The 15,497-nt window shown below is 46.6% G+C and overlaps 1 protein-coding gene across 10 annotated transcripts in view; it reads left to right on the forward strand.

Annotated features, from left to right (window-relative positions):
- Positions 1 to 15,497, forward strand: part of ASAP1 (ArfGAP with SH3 domain, ankyrin repeat and PH domain 1) — a 313,407-nt gene that overhangs the window by 240,478 nt on the left and 57,432 nt on the right. For all 10 annotated transcript variants that reach the window (XR_007458534.1, XM_049633464.1, XM_049633467.1 and 7 more), the window contains one exon: positions 1,387 to 1,456. Coding sequence is in view for 9 of the 10 variants with exons in the window: in XM_049633464.1 (XP_049489421.1) it covers positions 1,387 to 1,456 (70 nt within the window). In the remaining variant the exon portion in view is untranslated. The remainder of the gene's footprint in view (positions 1 to 1,386; positions 1,457 to 15,497) is intronic.

A 15,497-nucleotide genomic window follows, 5' to 3' on the forward strand; every position in this document is an offset into this window, starting at 1 on the left:
TTTTAAATTCATATTGAGGCAGGTTCCTTAAGAGGCCTCATGTAAGAAGGAAAAGGAAACACATGATGATATTATTTTAAATGCCAGGAGAAGCTACAGTTCCCTCCTCTGATGTTGTCTGTTTCCATGACAACCGAAGGCCAGAGAAGCCTCGTCTTCCCCGGAGAATCCCGGTTCCCTGTAGGTTTCCGTTTCCTCATGGGACTGCTTTTCACTAGTGCGTCCGTACCTGCCCGCACATGTGCACATCGCCACCCAGAGCCTCACCGATACCTGGAGCATCACCGAAAACAAAAACTTCCAACATGGAATGAGTTCTGTTTGGCTTTTTCTGAGGAGAGGTGTCCGCCTTCCCAAAGGAGAGGTGTACAAGTTACCAAAAATGTTCATCCATGACCCTGAGTTCCTTTCTCTAGATCCTGAGGTGGCCCCGCCCCCACTCCTCCTTACCTGGCAGATGTATTCAGTTACTTCTCTTAGTTTCTTTAGATTTCATTTTAATTACAGAACCAATAGATTAAAACAGCCTTCTTGTGGAAGATTCACAGATACAGTTAAAAACTCTTTAGCACAACCCCTAGTACAGTTCTGGGCCTCCTTCCCAGACAGGAATACTTCTGTCAGTATCATGTGCCTCTTTCCAGGCCCTCTTCTGTATGTTTGTACATGTATTTATGTACCCTGAGAAAACTTAGGGTCCCATTTTATATGTGATATTTTTAAAAAATGTTAACATTACTAGATGATACCTGAATTACTTTAAAACAGCTGGGTTTTTTCAATCAATAGTATGTTTTAGAAATGTATGTCAGCACAGACATAGTTACTTGATCGTCTTAAACTCCTGCATAATACTCTATAGTATGAAAATACCTATAATGCATTTATTCATTCTTCTGTTAGATTTCTGTCATTTCCCACTTTGCCATCAAAACCAGTCCTGTAGGGACACCTGGGTGGCTCAGCCGGTTGAATGTCCGACTTCAACTCAGGTCATGATCTCATGGTTCATGAGTTCAAGTCCCAGCTGTGCTGACAGCTCAGAGCCTGGAGCCTGCTTCAGGTTCTCTGCCCCTCCATGCTCATGCTCGCGCTCTCTCTCTCTCTCTGTCTCTCTCTCTCTCTCTCTCAAAAACAAATAAACATTGGGAAAAAAAATTTTAAAAACAGTGCTATAATGAGCGTCCTTATATATGCCTCCTAGTCTGAATTACCTTCCACCTGGGATAATAAAAGGGGTAAAAATGTTTTCTGGGTTTCGTGGGTTTTGGTTTGGGGTGGTTTTGCTGTTACGATTTTTAACGATCGTCATACATAACACGACATAATTGCATGTCACAGAGTGAACCAGCTACCATATCAGGTTGTGTCTGACTTGCTCTTCAGGCTCCGGAAAGTGTGGCAGAGGAGGAAGTGTGCAGTCAAGAACGGGATCCTGACCATCTCACACGCCACGGTAAGTGCACCTGGTGATTTACCGTGTTGCACCTGCGAGGCCTTTCGGCCATGTGGACTAGGAAGCAAAAACATGATGGACCCAGCACTGAAATCCACCCACCCCCACCCGCTATGCGTAATGTGTGGATTAGGGTCAGACAGCGTGGGATGCTCCTTTACCGCAGGAATGGGTCTCGTCTTGTCCTGTGGTGGCCTGCCTCGTTCTCCTGCCCCTCTAGAACATCCCATGCCGTTTCCCACAATATTCTTTCATTTCATAATCTTATCTTTGGGGAAATCTTACTGGTGGTTCTAAAAAACCTAAAGTTTTCTGAATTATAAAGATGACAGAGGGTGTTCTTTGCATGAAATAATAATTAGGAAATGAAATAACATGCATACAATATGTTCAGTCTTTTTCTTGTTACTATTTAAATCACTCAGAAAGCCCCCATTATGGTAAAGGGCTAAAATGTATATAAATAAAACTGAAATCATAAGATTGCCTTGCTGTGGCTCCCCTTTCTTTAGGAATAAAGGCAATTCAGTGGCAAGTAGAAAGTAACTAAGCTATTAACGCTTCTATTCTGTTTTCTCTCCAGACTGTTGGCAGTTACATATGCATATATATTGCATACTTACAGTTGATACTTACATTCTAGCTAGAACTTTTGTTTGGTATCACCCATTTTCAACTGAAAGTCTTGTACTGGCAGAATTAATACACTGTCAAAAAAGGTTCAGTCTTAGCGCTAGTCAGGACATGCACCATAAAATAAGTAATTACTGTTTGGCCCTTTTAAAACTAGCAAGAAATGGCTTCTTACCCTTAAAGATGCAAAGGTTATAGTGGCAGATGTGTCAAGTGGAACTGGAAACCGCACAGTAGACCAAGAGTCTTTACGAAGGCACGCGCAGTCGCACCTAGCAATCCCAGCTTGGAGAGAAGCTCGGGTAAATTTCAGTATCCTGTGCCAATGAGGCCTTCGAGTTTATGATAAGCCGTTAATCGGTAACAGGATGGTAAAAATGAGGGATGAGCCATTTGTTACATTGGCAAGTTTTCGTTATTCACAGTTGAGATTAGATTGTCCTCTGATGAGCAAGAAGTACCACTTAATAAGCATTTCTTCCTGCCAGACACTTCATAAAATTTATTTCACTCAATCCCTTCTACAACCCATGTGGTAACCTGCCCTTCGTTTTTGCAGATGAAGAAACTAAAGTACAGAGACGCCCAGTGACTTGGCTAGTAGCGGGCACAGTTGGAAATGATGCCCCTTCCACTCTGCCTCTCTTCCTGCAGAAGCCCATCATCCTACTAGACTCTTTACTTCCCCAGGGCACTTACCAGGTCCTAGTCATCTTTCTTCAGCCCCACCCCCTCCTCAGACCTCGGTACACACAAGGTAGTCACTACAAACCTGTGGCCAAATCCTTCCTGCTGGAAGATTCCATACGTCTGTCTTAACGGTTATTGGCCTTTATGGAACTTGAGCAATTCTATCATCTCTGTCCTTTGTCCCTTGCAGAACCCTTGCAGGGTGATTCTTCAGAGGCCCTCAGCTTCCCTCAGTCCAACTGAGATTTTTGACCTATCATGCCAGCTGTGACAAGCCATCCACCTGATACGGGAAATCCTACAGGTGGACTTAGATCAGTTAGTTATCGCTAAAGCTGTCTAACAATTCGTTTCTTTGGTAACATTTCATGAAGCTTCTACTCCACTCCAGGTGCTGGAGTAGGCCCCAGATGAGATAACTTTGACCTGTTCATATTTAATCCCACGCAGTTGCTTTATGAAACAGTTCTGATGGTCACGAGAATGTTAGTTACCACTAAGTAAGTAAGCACTTACCATGAGCCAAGTTGTAGAAGGTGCTTCCCCTGTGTCACCATATGTGATTGTTGCCACAACCCACCAGATAGATGCTGTCATTAAGGGGCTAAGAAATCAGCCTGAGTCACACCTGACGAATGCTGGGATTTCAGTCTTGAAGCCTCTGTGAGTGCTTAATGGTGTTTGCTGGCCACACAGGGGCCCACTCTGCTCATTATGTTGGTGATTAAAATACTTGGGGGACTGTGTGTCAGAAGAATGATCCAAGATCAGAAACACTGACGGGAATAGATGACATTTATTGAGTATTCTCTGTGGCTTGTGCATTCGTTGTTCTGAGCACATTACCAGAACCTATTTTATGTAGCTTCTGTTGCTCCTGTTTGATAGACAACGAAACAGTCTCCGTTCTAGGCCTATGTTTCTCTCTGTGAAAGCAAAGATCGCCACCATCTGACTTTTCAAAAGCATTTCTGTCACCACCACCGTCACCATCATGGCGGCTAATGTTTTCGAATGTTCACCATTTGCTGGGCATTCACCAGCACCTTAACGCGTTGTAACATTTAACCCTCACAACCTAAGTTACGGATGATGTCACCTTCACTATTCAGATGGGGGAGCTGGGGCTCAGAAAAGTTCACTTACAGGTCACATAGCTCACACATGGCACGGCTGGGATCTGGTATAGGTTGGAACTCTGCTCGTACACATTCCCACACCCCTCAAAATGTGAATTCCCCTCACCTGCAACCCCACTTCCTCCCCAGCATGGGATCCCAGGTTGGGCCATCACAGACATAGTCAGCCCTGAACCAGGAGTGCCTGGGAGTCTGTGTGTGGGAGAAGCACGTTGCCTGTTCGTGCAGGCTGGAATTCTTTGATGGCCCGAAGCATGGCACGAATCCTGAGAAGCGATTCATTCATAAGGACAGTCAACACGGACGGCCCTTCACTTTTGTGATAAGGTTTGGCGTCTCCTGGGCCAGTATCCTGACTCTTGGGGAGCCACAGGGTTGACCTGTCTCTGGGCGAGTTCCAAAGGTATCCAGGGTGGTCTTTTCAGACCTTACCACCTGCAGCAGCTGTGACAGCAGCTAGAACCTTATGACCGGGGAGGTGTTTGAGTGCAGCTCTGTGCCCCAGGGTTGGAGGCTGAGGGCAGCAGTTGCCCGGGTGGGATTGTGCCTGCTCTTCCCTCCGCTTTCCCGAGCCGGGTTGTGGCTGATTATTGTCTGATTTTATGAGCTGAGGTGGGTCCGAGTGGTGAGACTCTGAGATGGATCTAGTTTGTGAGCAGAAACGAAAACCAGAAGAATATTCTTCAGGTGAACTGCACTACAGTGAAAGTTTCTGACCACTTGACCTTACGTGAATCAGGAGTTTTTAGTGAGGGATGTGCTACGTGTACCCTCTCTTTACCCTCCTCCTCCCTTGGATTCATCTGGCTATGTGACAGCCTCAGAAAGCCTTTTCACAAGTGATATTATGACCTGATCGTGTCCCACCTACTGGGCTTTCTTAAGAGCCTGCCGGGGGAGGCAGTGCAGTGTGAGGAAACCGAGCAGTTGATGGAGTGAGTCCGTGGCACTGCTCACTGGTGGTCCTGTGACCTCGGACAGTTTGCTAAAAATAAAAATCACTTCTCTTCCACCCTCCCTTTCTTGTTCCTGCCAAACACATAGCTGTGGCCAAGCCAACTGTGTCAGTGCTTTCTTAAGGCTCTAATCAACAGCAAATATCACATCAGCTACATTGTGTAGTGGCCGTGAGAAAGCACTGTGGCATCTGTCAGATCTGAGTCCTTTACTGTGTGACCTTGAGGAAATGATAGTGAAGATTAAATGTGATAATGTGCTCCGTGGGGGCATTCAGTTAGCAGGAATCGTTCCTGTCAGCATCACCTCGCCGGGTGTCCTGGCAATTCTGTCTGTCGGCAGGCAGGCTCTCCTGCTGCGAGCATTGGAAACTGTGGGTCCACCTCTCCTGCGCCCAGAGCAGCCGGGGGGGGGGGGGGGGGGGGGGGGGGGGGGGGTTCCTCCACCTCACTTCAGATTCCCTCCCACCGATTGGTGTTACTCTCTTGCCTGCTTTTCACTGGCTTTGGGCGACACGTTTTTGCCGCCAGTTACATCACTTGTAGTCCCATCCCTGCTCCTACAGAAAGGCCACTTCTCCTGACTTTGCAAACACTGCTGATGACTTACAATCCAGTTGAAAACGAAGGCCAGCAGTTTCCTTGGGGAAACATGTGGGATTGAGTCATCTTTGGAAAAGTGGACAGAACAACCTTTGTTAGAAAACGTGGAGGCTTTGTTTGGGACCTCTGAGCACGTGGGAATTTCACTGCTTGAAGGCCCCCAGTCGGTGTCACTTACCCACGTGACCCAGCAGAGGGTCGCGTATGCACTTAGATTGATGAGCCATGGACTGTTGGATTGACCATTCGAGAATGATCTGTTCTGGGGGCCAGTCATCTCCCTAGCTTACTATTAAGGAAGAAATGCATTTTTGGGGGTGCCTGCAAAGGGGGCAGCCAGCCCTACAGGAGCTCATCTGCAAATTCATTGCTTTTCTTGTATCTGTTCAAAGACATACTTTTTTTTTATTTACTACTCAAAGTAGTACATCACTATGGGAATCAGATTCACTGAGAATCTGAATTTGTTATTACAGTAATATGTATGGATAGTGGCTTCCATTTATGGGCCATCTAGTATGTTTTGAGCAAAGTATAAAATGCTTGTGGTATTTCAAAATACCAATTCTAAGAAATCTATCACAAACATTTCAGTCAGCCTCAAAGCTTAAGGATAAAGGACTTTATATCCAGCCACAAAACTATTATACATAAACTTCTATATCTTTGAGTTGTTTTCTTATCCTTTTTACTTTAAGCATTTTAGTATATAATTTAAAAAGCTATCAAAGAATATGTAAGAATTATAGTTGGAGTATGACTTTATTGTAATAATCCTAAAACATTAATTGCAAAAGTGTAAGAAGTTTGACTTCTCCAAAGTCCTTACTTGGTGGATTTATTAACCTCAGTGTCACATACAGCTCAGATCCTGGGTTGAAACAAGAAAGGTGATTGCCGTTTATTGATCACTTAGAGCATGCCAGGCTAGCTATACAACATAGATGCCACCATCTTCACTTTTCTTTGGTCTGGAAAGTTCTTAGGAGGTGGAAACTATGTCTTACCTTTGATCTCCCGGTACCCAGCACACTGCCTGACATACAGGTAGTGTTCACTGAATACTTTTGGGTGAAACCACAGTTTATAGAAGAAGAAACAAAGACTCTGGAAGGCTAAATCCCATGCCTAGAATTAGCCATTTGTAAACAGCTGGACCAGTTTTCAAACCCTGAAGCCTCTGCTCTTCCTACTATATGAATCGGCCTTTTCTCAGATGCCAGCTTGTTGTTAGGCCTTTGAAAGTGGCTTCGGTAATAGTTCTTTGGAGAAAGAAACCCCTCGTCGAATCATCATAGGGCCTTAGAGTAGACAAGTCCGGGTTTCCTGGAAGGAGGAAATGGGGAGTCTTGATATTAAAGATACGACAAAGCGTCTGTGAATTTGTCTGGATCTGAAAACTGATTTCTTTTAAATCTCAATTTTTCAAATGCCTGCAGATGCTCTTACGATTAACACCCTAACAAGTCACTAAGTTTATCGTCACTTTTTCTCAATCAGCCAACACTAAAAGTATTTTCATAAACTGTCACACAGATGTTCACTAAGAAGGTTTGGCATTTTACTCAAAGAGCCTGAGAAACCAGTGGGACTGGACCAGGCTGAGCCTCTTGAGAAGGTGCTCGGTAGGCTGAACTTTTTAAAAGGGGTGGGGGGGTGGGGGCGGCACCTGGGTGGCTCAGTCGGTTGAGCATCTGACTTCAGCTCAGGTCATGGTCTCGCAGTTCATGAGTTCGAGCCTCGCGTTGGGCTCTGTGCTAACAAACAGCTCAGAGCCTGGAGCCTGCTTCAGATCTGTATCTCTCTCTCTCCGCCTCCCCTGCTCATGCTGTGCCTCTCTGTCTCTCAAAAATAAATGTTAAAAGGGGTGGGGATCAGGAGCGCAACCTTCTGAGGCACCCTGCACTGAAATACCCTTCCAGCAACTTACCACGTGTGGCTTTTGTTACTGCACCTAACTTTACTCCTCATCTGTGAAATAGGGTAATAACGGTACGCGTCTTCCAGTGTTGACAGAATTCAAGGAGCAGATGCATTTAAAGCTTTGTGGCACGTGGACCACACTGGACGTTTCATAAACTTAGCGGTTACTGTCACCATCTCGGGGAGCTGAGGTGGGTCACAGCATTGGATCCTGGAGCTAGTCTGCCTGGGTTCGAATTCCAGGGGACACTGAATCCCTATGAGGCTTCCCCCGTCTAAATGAAATGGGGCTATTAACAGTCCCTAATTCATAGGTGGGTGTAAAGATTAAACTGGAACAGGTTGTGGGGCAGAATTAGTGCTCAAAAAAAGTCAGTTATTATTATTGCTATTACTACTCTTCCCTAATGTGTTACTACCTCCGTTGGAAACTGATTTACTGGAATTTTTCTTTTTTCTTTTTGTATTGCTACTTCCTTACTTCTCAAGATGCTTTGTGAACCAAGTTCAGGTACCTGTCCTCTTCAGCCTGTCAGAGGTTAACAGCACCTCTGGCACCTCCAGGGCAGCGTCACCAAAGCTAAGAATTTGATGTCTGTCTCCCTGCTTTGGGCTTTGGGGATACACAGTTCCCAAGGACTGTTGTTTATCAGTCCACTCCAGAGCCCGAAGGAGCTGCGTTCGTTCGGCTGCCAGGGCGTTGGCAGGTGCACCAGAAGGCCATCAGGAGGCACAAGGCAGCCTGCACAGCAGATCGCCCGCCCCCTTCCTTGCTGCGGATTTAACAACGGGTCTCTGTGATCGGCCCTTATGGCCTCCTGAGGCTATGCTGGATTCCACCAGATTCCATGTATTGTCCCCACCGCAAGAAGCGAGTATTTTCCTTTCTCCAAGAGATTAGAAGCAACGACTTGTCAAAGGACGAACTTGGGAGCCCATGAGACCCGGCCTCAAACCCCTGAACGATCCGTAGGACCTTGGATACGTGACATAAGCCTTTGGAGCCTCCATTTTCTCCAGTGTAAAATGGGAATGTTTGGCTCATTAAACTGTTTCGCTGATTCCAAGCAGCCATTGGGCCGGATGCTAGAGGACCGAGGATGAACTAGCCGGCCACGCCCTCTCGGAGCTTGCAGTGACCCAGGGCTCAGAGCTCTAAGAAGTGAGCAGCATGCTGGGTTAGAAAATGAAGGGGAGCTGCCTTCGTGTGGCCAGGGAAGGCTTTTCTGAGCAGTTGGTGGTAAAACTAGGGAGGAGCAGTCCCAGCAGAGGGAAGAGGGCAGTCCACAGTCCCGAGGCCAGGAAGCGCGTTCAGGGAACCCGAGATGAGCCAGTGGAGTGGCACCGCTTTCCCTACCCTGTTTGAAGAGTCTTTTGGAGGCTTAAGTAACACATTCTTTGAAAGTTGTTGCCATCTGTATATTCAGGTACTAACAAAAAGAGCATTCGAGAACAAACTTAAAAACTACAGTTGATGTAGCAGAAGTTCCAGTTAAGCAAGAACCATGAAAAAACGTGTTAGGACATCTTGAACCACTTACTATTTTAATCCTCTTTTGGAATTTTTCTCTCCCCCTTTTGACTGATAATTCTGCGTCCCCTCCATCCGCTTCCGGTGGTGCCATTTTTCTTTCCCTGAGCAGCCCGCTCTCACCCCACTGCCCTTGTGACCTGGCACCCTTAACCCCTTCCCTTTTCTTTACAGACCAGAGCTGACTTTCATAAGTTAAGTTCAAAATGTAGCCTCTGGTCCCACCAGCACTGCTGTTGAATCCTTTCTAAATTTAGTTATTTATTTTGAGAGAGCGAGCGTGTGAGGAGGAGGAGGGCCAGAGAAAGGGAGAAGAGAGAATGCCAGGCACGCTTCACACTGTCAGCACAGAGGCTGACACGGGGCTCGATCCCACGAAACGCGAGATCACAAGCTGAGCCGAAACCAAGACTCAGAAGCTTAACCGACTGAGCCACCCGGGCACCCCTGGTGCCGAATCTTAATAGTCACGGTCACCTGCAGAAGAAACAGCTGTTCCAGTGCAGACAGTGGTATGTGGACGTATAAAATAGCAGCACCATTTCTGAAACTCGGGGTGTCTGTGGAATATCTTTCTGGGCTTCCGCCACGTTGCAAATGCAGAACCGAAGATGTTTATCCGAGGACTTCCCAAGTTCAAGTTGCATGAAACATATGTTTAGAAGTCTGTCTGGTTATGTTTTACAGGTCGTTTATGCTTCTGACTAATACACTGCATAGGAGTTTTTACTGTATTTCAATCCCAAGGTTATAGATCAGCGGCGACAGCATAGAGTTTATTTCAGATGCAAATTCCTGTGGCTTGCATCCGAATGAGCCGTTGGAGGTGATTGGAAGAGGCAGCTGTTGGCCCGCTGAATCCAGTGATTCTCGGCCCTAACAGCACAACAGACCATCAGGTTCCTTACTGCAGTAAGAGATTTTCAAGAACATCTACATATTCAAACCTGTCTTCCTCACACATAACATTCTGCCAGCCGGAAGTGAGCACCAAGGTTTAAGTGGTTGGGGGGGTTGAAGGAATCCACAGTCGATAACAGATTCTAGGAGGAATTACTTCAGGGAGATGATCGCCTCCCCCTTCCCTAAGCTATCTATCAGAAGGACCACTAAAGGGGTGGAGAGCTTTCATTGTAGCCACAAGATGGTAATTTTGGAACATGGAACACGTCAGGAATGGGTGGGATTTCTCAACAGATACACTAAGTGGTTTTGAGGGAAATGAGGGAACTGACCGTTCCAGGGTAGGAAGAACCAGAAAAGAAAAAGCAGGAAACATGTTCTCATTTACTCTGCAAACGTCCCAAGGGCTTGCCTTGACAAGGAAGCCGTGTGAGATAAATGGAAAAGGCTCTGGGAAAGAATTTGTTCAAATCTCAGCTTTGCTTTTTCCTTTCTCTGAAATATTTTATTTTTTGCCTTCCTGACCGTCCCGTTTCCTCATCTGTAAAATGGGTACAGTAGCAGGACCTAGTTATTAGGGTTATTGCGAGAATTAAATAACACAATTTCTAAAAATACCTAGCAGTGTAGGTGCCCAGTGAATGAATGCTGTTACCTTGCCCCAAGTGAGCCAAAATACTTCCAAAAAGCAGTTTTGATGTACTAAAATTTTAGAGATCCGATCTCTCTGCCGTGTAGGTGTTCAGTGTGTACCTAATGTCTTGCCAGAGGTTATTGTGGTTATTCATTGCGTGCCAAATATATGTGTCCCTCTAGGGAAGAGTAGGTGTCTAAATATTTATGGAGCAAAAAGTTGGCAATGGCCATAATGGTCGGAACAGCTCTGTTACCAGGCACAGAAAGGGAAGAGAGCTCTCTTATTTAACCTCTTTTCGCACAACAGCCTCAGCCTGGTGGGGTCAGGCTTATTCCCCCGAGGAGTGGCTGCTACTCAGTTCTGGTTTGCAAAGCAGAGCAAGTCAACAGGATGATGGAGGGAAAGAAGTTCGTTTCTGGATACTGATTCCAGCAGCAGCTGTTGGCTGCTAGCCGAGAAGTATGCCTGCGCTAACAGCTTCGCACTTGCAGCGCAAACATTTCCCCGTGGCGCACACGAAGCTAAGGACCAACGTGTGCTGTTTGTTTTCTTCCCGGAGACGCAGAAACGTTCATCGGAATCGACTCCTTCCCTTTCTGCTTACGTCGCTGACAGGCTTCCTGGCTGAGCAGCCATTTTCCGTTTTGAGTGGCAGTGCATTCTTTCACGGGGAGAACCTCTTCATCACTTCTGCTCACGGAACGTGTGCAGAGCTTCCCCAGTTTGGAGTATTTCCAAAAGGGAAACATTCAAGGGTGGGTTTGCCGGGTCCGCGTGTATGTATAAAACGAACACATCTGTGTAAACTGTTAGTTGGGGAAAAAAGCACTTTGCAAAACGGTATCCACAACTTGAACGAACCCATGATTTTTTAAAAACAGACACCTCTCTAGCTCTCTCTCACACACACACCCAGACGTTTTGTTAAAGTCAGTGTATTAACAACGATCATCTCTGGGTGTGAAAGTGAGATTAACAGGTAACATTCAGTTAGTTTCTTTGTCGCACTGTGTCCCCAGTTTATGTCATTCTTGTAATGAAAAGTGAAATCTGCAGGACAAGCCTCAGAGTCTCAGGGAACAGAGCCACAAAGTCTTCAGTTTTGACACATGTCAGACCGATGTTTGGAACAGAAGCACGTGTAGCTTTTCAAAGTCCCTGCTCAGCAGCAGACCCTCCCCCTGCCCCCCTCAGGGACCGTGCGTCCTGCCCTCCACTCACCATCCAGACGCCTGGGCTGAGTGAGAACACATACCCTATAGAGGTAACTTCTAGAATAATTAGTTAAAAGCCTCTCTCTTCAGCTGTATGTTGAGTCCCCAGCCCTTAGTACCACGACTGTAGCTTTGCTTCCAGCCCCCATCATCACTTGTCCATCTTACCTTCTTGGCTTCCTCCTCCAGCCACGCCCCTGCATACAAACCCAAGTGTCCACTGTTGGAATGACTCCCTTCCGGAGACTGTCTGAGCCACAGAGGCGCGGATATGAGCTCCTTAGCGCCAATGCAGTTCTCCCCCCGAACTCCCCAGGGGGCATCGCTTCTGCCTTGGTCTCCTCTTAACCCCCACTGCCTGCACCTGCTCCTCCTCCCTGTCCCCCCTCCCCCGCCCCACCCTGTTCAGATTCCCCCTCTGGGCCCTCGCCAGGGCTGAGGCTGCCTCTCTGGAGGACTCCCCACTCAGCCCTCCCACCCCACCTCCACTCCCCGCTCCCAGGCTCCGCACACATTCCAGATCCGTGCTCGGTCCGTTTCCCGTAGCTGCTTGGTGGCGCAGACCGAGTGTTCTCACATGTGCTTGGGATGTTGCAGAGGCTTAATAACTGTTGGGCCAAGTAAGTGAACAGGTGTATCAAATAGGCTTCTAAAATTTCTCCTCAGTTACAAAAGTAACCGGGGGAGAATCCGATGACCTGAGAAGATACCGAAGTAGAAGTGAACCTTGGACACCCTCGCTCTGTTTGTTTCTAGCCCTTACTCTTCTCAGAAGGAGACGTTCTGTCGTGCCCTGGGGCTTCTACCCTTTCCTGAGCGATTCCGCGTCGCGTCTTTCCAGGCCTGTGCTGCTTGGTGGAGCCGGGAGGAGGAGCGGGGCTTTAGTCCCTTCAGACCGGGGTTCAGCTCCAGGCTCTGCTGTCTCCTTACTGGGAGATTTTAGGAACATGAGTTAACGTCTCTGTGCCTCCGTTTCTTCATGTTACTTAGTATAAGAAACTAGTGGCTTCCCTCACAGGTGGGAGCACACGAGGTAGTGCAGGTAAGGCAACTGGAATGCTTTCATTCATTTCGTAAACGCTTATTGAGTGCCTGCTGTATGCCAGGCACATTTTAGTGAACAAAATAGAAATGTGTGTGCCCTCAGTGGGAAGAAAGAAGGAAATAAGGAGTAATCAGAGACTGGAAGACGATAGAGCAGGTGTAAAGGGGATGCAAAGTCGCTGGAGGGTCGTCAGGCCAGGAAAGCCGCCTCTGAGGAAGTGCCGATTTTGAGAGCCCTGGAGGGAAGGACAGAGCCTGGAGGTCTGGGAGGGCCACAGGGTGTGTGCATCACGGGAGGGAGGCCAGTGCCCTCACCGCCCAGCAGAGGGAGCCGCAGGCACGGTGGCAGGAGCTGGTCCAAAGGAGCCAGGAGGCAGTATTGGAGTTGAGGTACAGACTGTGGTGTTTATTCTGAGTGCGGTAGGAATCCTCACCAGTAAGGACTCGATAAGTACATGCTTTCTTCGCTCTGAGTTTTTCTTTCCTTTCCTTAAACAATATGAAAGCATTTCCTAAACTGTACCCAGTGATGTAGCCCAGGGCAAGTCATTTAGTCTTTGATTTTAGTCTGCCAAAATGCCAGCAAGATTATACCTTCTTTAATCAATATACCTATAAATTAGTACTAATGTCGAGAAAGTGCTTTGAAATTTTGGAAAGTTATACAAATGCGGATTTCTACTGTGGAAAGTTATACAAATGTGGATTTCTACTGTGGAATCTACAAATGTGGATTACCCTACTGATTCCTGAGCCTTCTAGGGCCTTGGTCTGCGGACTTTGGCTGAGCATACACCACTCTGGTTTCTGGTATTTGTGGGCTCAGTACTGGCTATGTTGACTGCTTCACCAGTGAAAAATTGTGTTCTTTGATTCTCAAACTCACATTTGGAGTAATAGGTCATTTGTCAGATGTCTCACTGGCATTTAGGGGAAGGACCCTTTATGTAGGCAAGATGGACCTGTGTCAAATGAAGTGCGTGTTGATGTGACAAGTGTCAGTGCAGTAGACTTGACACAATTCCGAGGAAATAAATACCATACGCCATCATCACTGGAATTATGGGCCAACCATGGAAGGACTTACACTGTATAGAACGCTTATCATCAGGAGCTTTCTGGTAGTGAACTTGGAGGTGGTCCATGCTTAGAAATGAGAGGTGAATGGCATGTTTAACTTTTCTGAATCCAGTTAATGTTACTTTTTTTCTTTCTGAAAATGTATCTGTTACTTGATTGTATCTGTTGGTTAGGTTGTTCAGAAATACTGGAGTAATATAGATTTGGGGAGAGAAAATCATCTATACTCTCTGCTACAGAGAATTCTCTGCTACATTCATATGTGAATGGTGTCTTAAAAAGTTTTATATTTTGGGGGTGCCTGGGTTGCACCGTCATTTAAGCGTCCAGCTCTTGACCTCAGCTCAGGCCATGATCTCATGGTTTGTGAGTTCGAGCCCCACATCGGGCTGTGTACCGATGGCGTGGAGCCTGCTTGGTATTCTGTCTCTCCTTCTCTCTGCCCCTGCTTGTGGGCATTTGCACATGCTCGCTCTCACTCTCTCTGTCTCAAAAAACATAAACTTTAAAAAATCTTAAATTTTTCCAAGAGATTTCTCAACTTTAGGGTAAGAAACCTGAAACCTCTTATTATACATAATCATCTTAAGCTTGGGAAGTTCTTCCTTATGTCTGGCTCAGATCTTCTACAATTTGAGTATATTTCTTCTTCATTCGTGCAAATGGAAAACAGCTGTTCAGCCTTCCCCCATAACAACCTTTCATGTTCTTGAGGATGGTTATTAAATCCCTCCCCAGCCTTCTTCCCTTGGGACTAAATAGTGCCTTTAACCGATCTTCAAAGTGCCCATTTTCCACTCCTTTAATCATCTCCTGGTCTTTCCTAAGCTTTTCTCCATCCTTTAAATGTGGATGCCAAATTGGAACCCAGTATTCTATGGAGAGTCTTACAAGTGAACTGGGATCACTACCTGTTCAGGCTGTCACATGTGATCGTCATTCATGTGGGACTCCAGCCCTCTCGCCAACATCCAGAAGGATGAGATGTGGGACCGACAGTTCCCTCCGCAGTTGGGCTGGGCCTGGGCGTGGCTGCAGCCGAGGATTTGGAGGCTGAGGCCTTTAGCAACCCACAAGCCAGGTGCATTCTAAGAAAAATTTACAGGCCTACAAACCCCCGCCTCCCCATCCTAAGTTTGGCAACCAGTTCTGTAGTGCGGGAACCCTTTCCCAAGTGCTGTTTCCTCTTAGGCAGAACCATCCTGCGAAGGACTTCACTGCTGGTTTCCACGCCTGAGTCAAATTTACATGCAGGCAACATGAAGTCCCTCGGGGTCTGTCACTTCCTCCCCCAGACAGCTTCCTTTTGGAACAGATCTTTTAGGACAAGTGGCATTAATCTCTGTGTCTAAACTCATTGAAAGCACAGAGGAAGGAGAATCTCACAAATTGTTCAGTGAGCTCAGGAAGGTAAACAAATTAATTATCCAGTGTCCACTATCAAGAATGAGAGAGGTAATGTGTCATTGAAATTGTCTTAATCATGTGCCATCTCTGTTCGGGGCTTTGATTGGGTCACTGACGTGTGACCTTTTCCTATCCTCTCCCGCTCCGTTTTCCCCAAAAACTCAAGTTCCTTGGGTGTAAATGGTCCTGGTGTGGGGATTTTCAGAATCACAAGAATGGAGGCAGGTATACAGGACTAGAGTTCCATTGTTTACTTCAGCAGGCTTGTGTTCGAGCAAAGC

This window comes from Panthera uncia, chromosome F2 (genome assembly GCF_023721935.1).
Source record: "Panthera uncia isolate 11264 chromosome F2, Puncia_PCG_1.0, whole genome shotgun sequence".
NCBI classification, from domain to species: domain Eukaryota; kingdom Metazoa; phylum Chordata; class Mammalia; order Carnivora; family Felidae; genus Panthera; species Panthera uncia.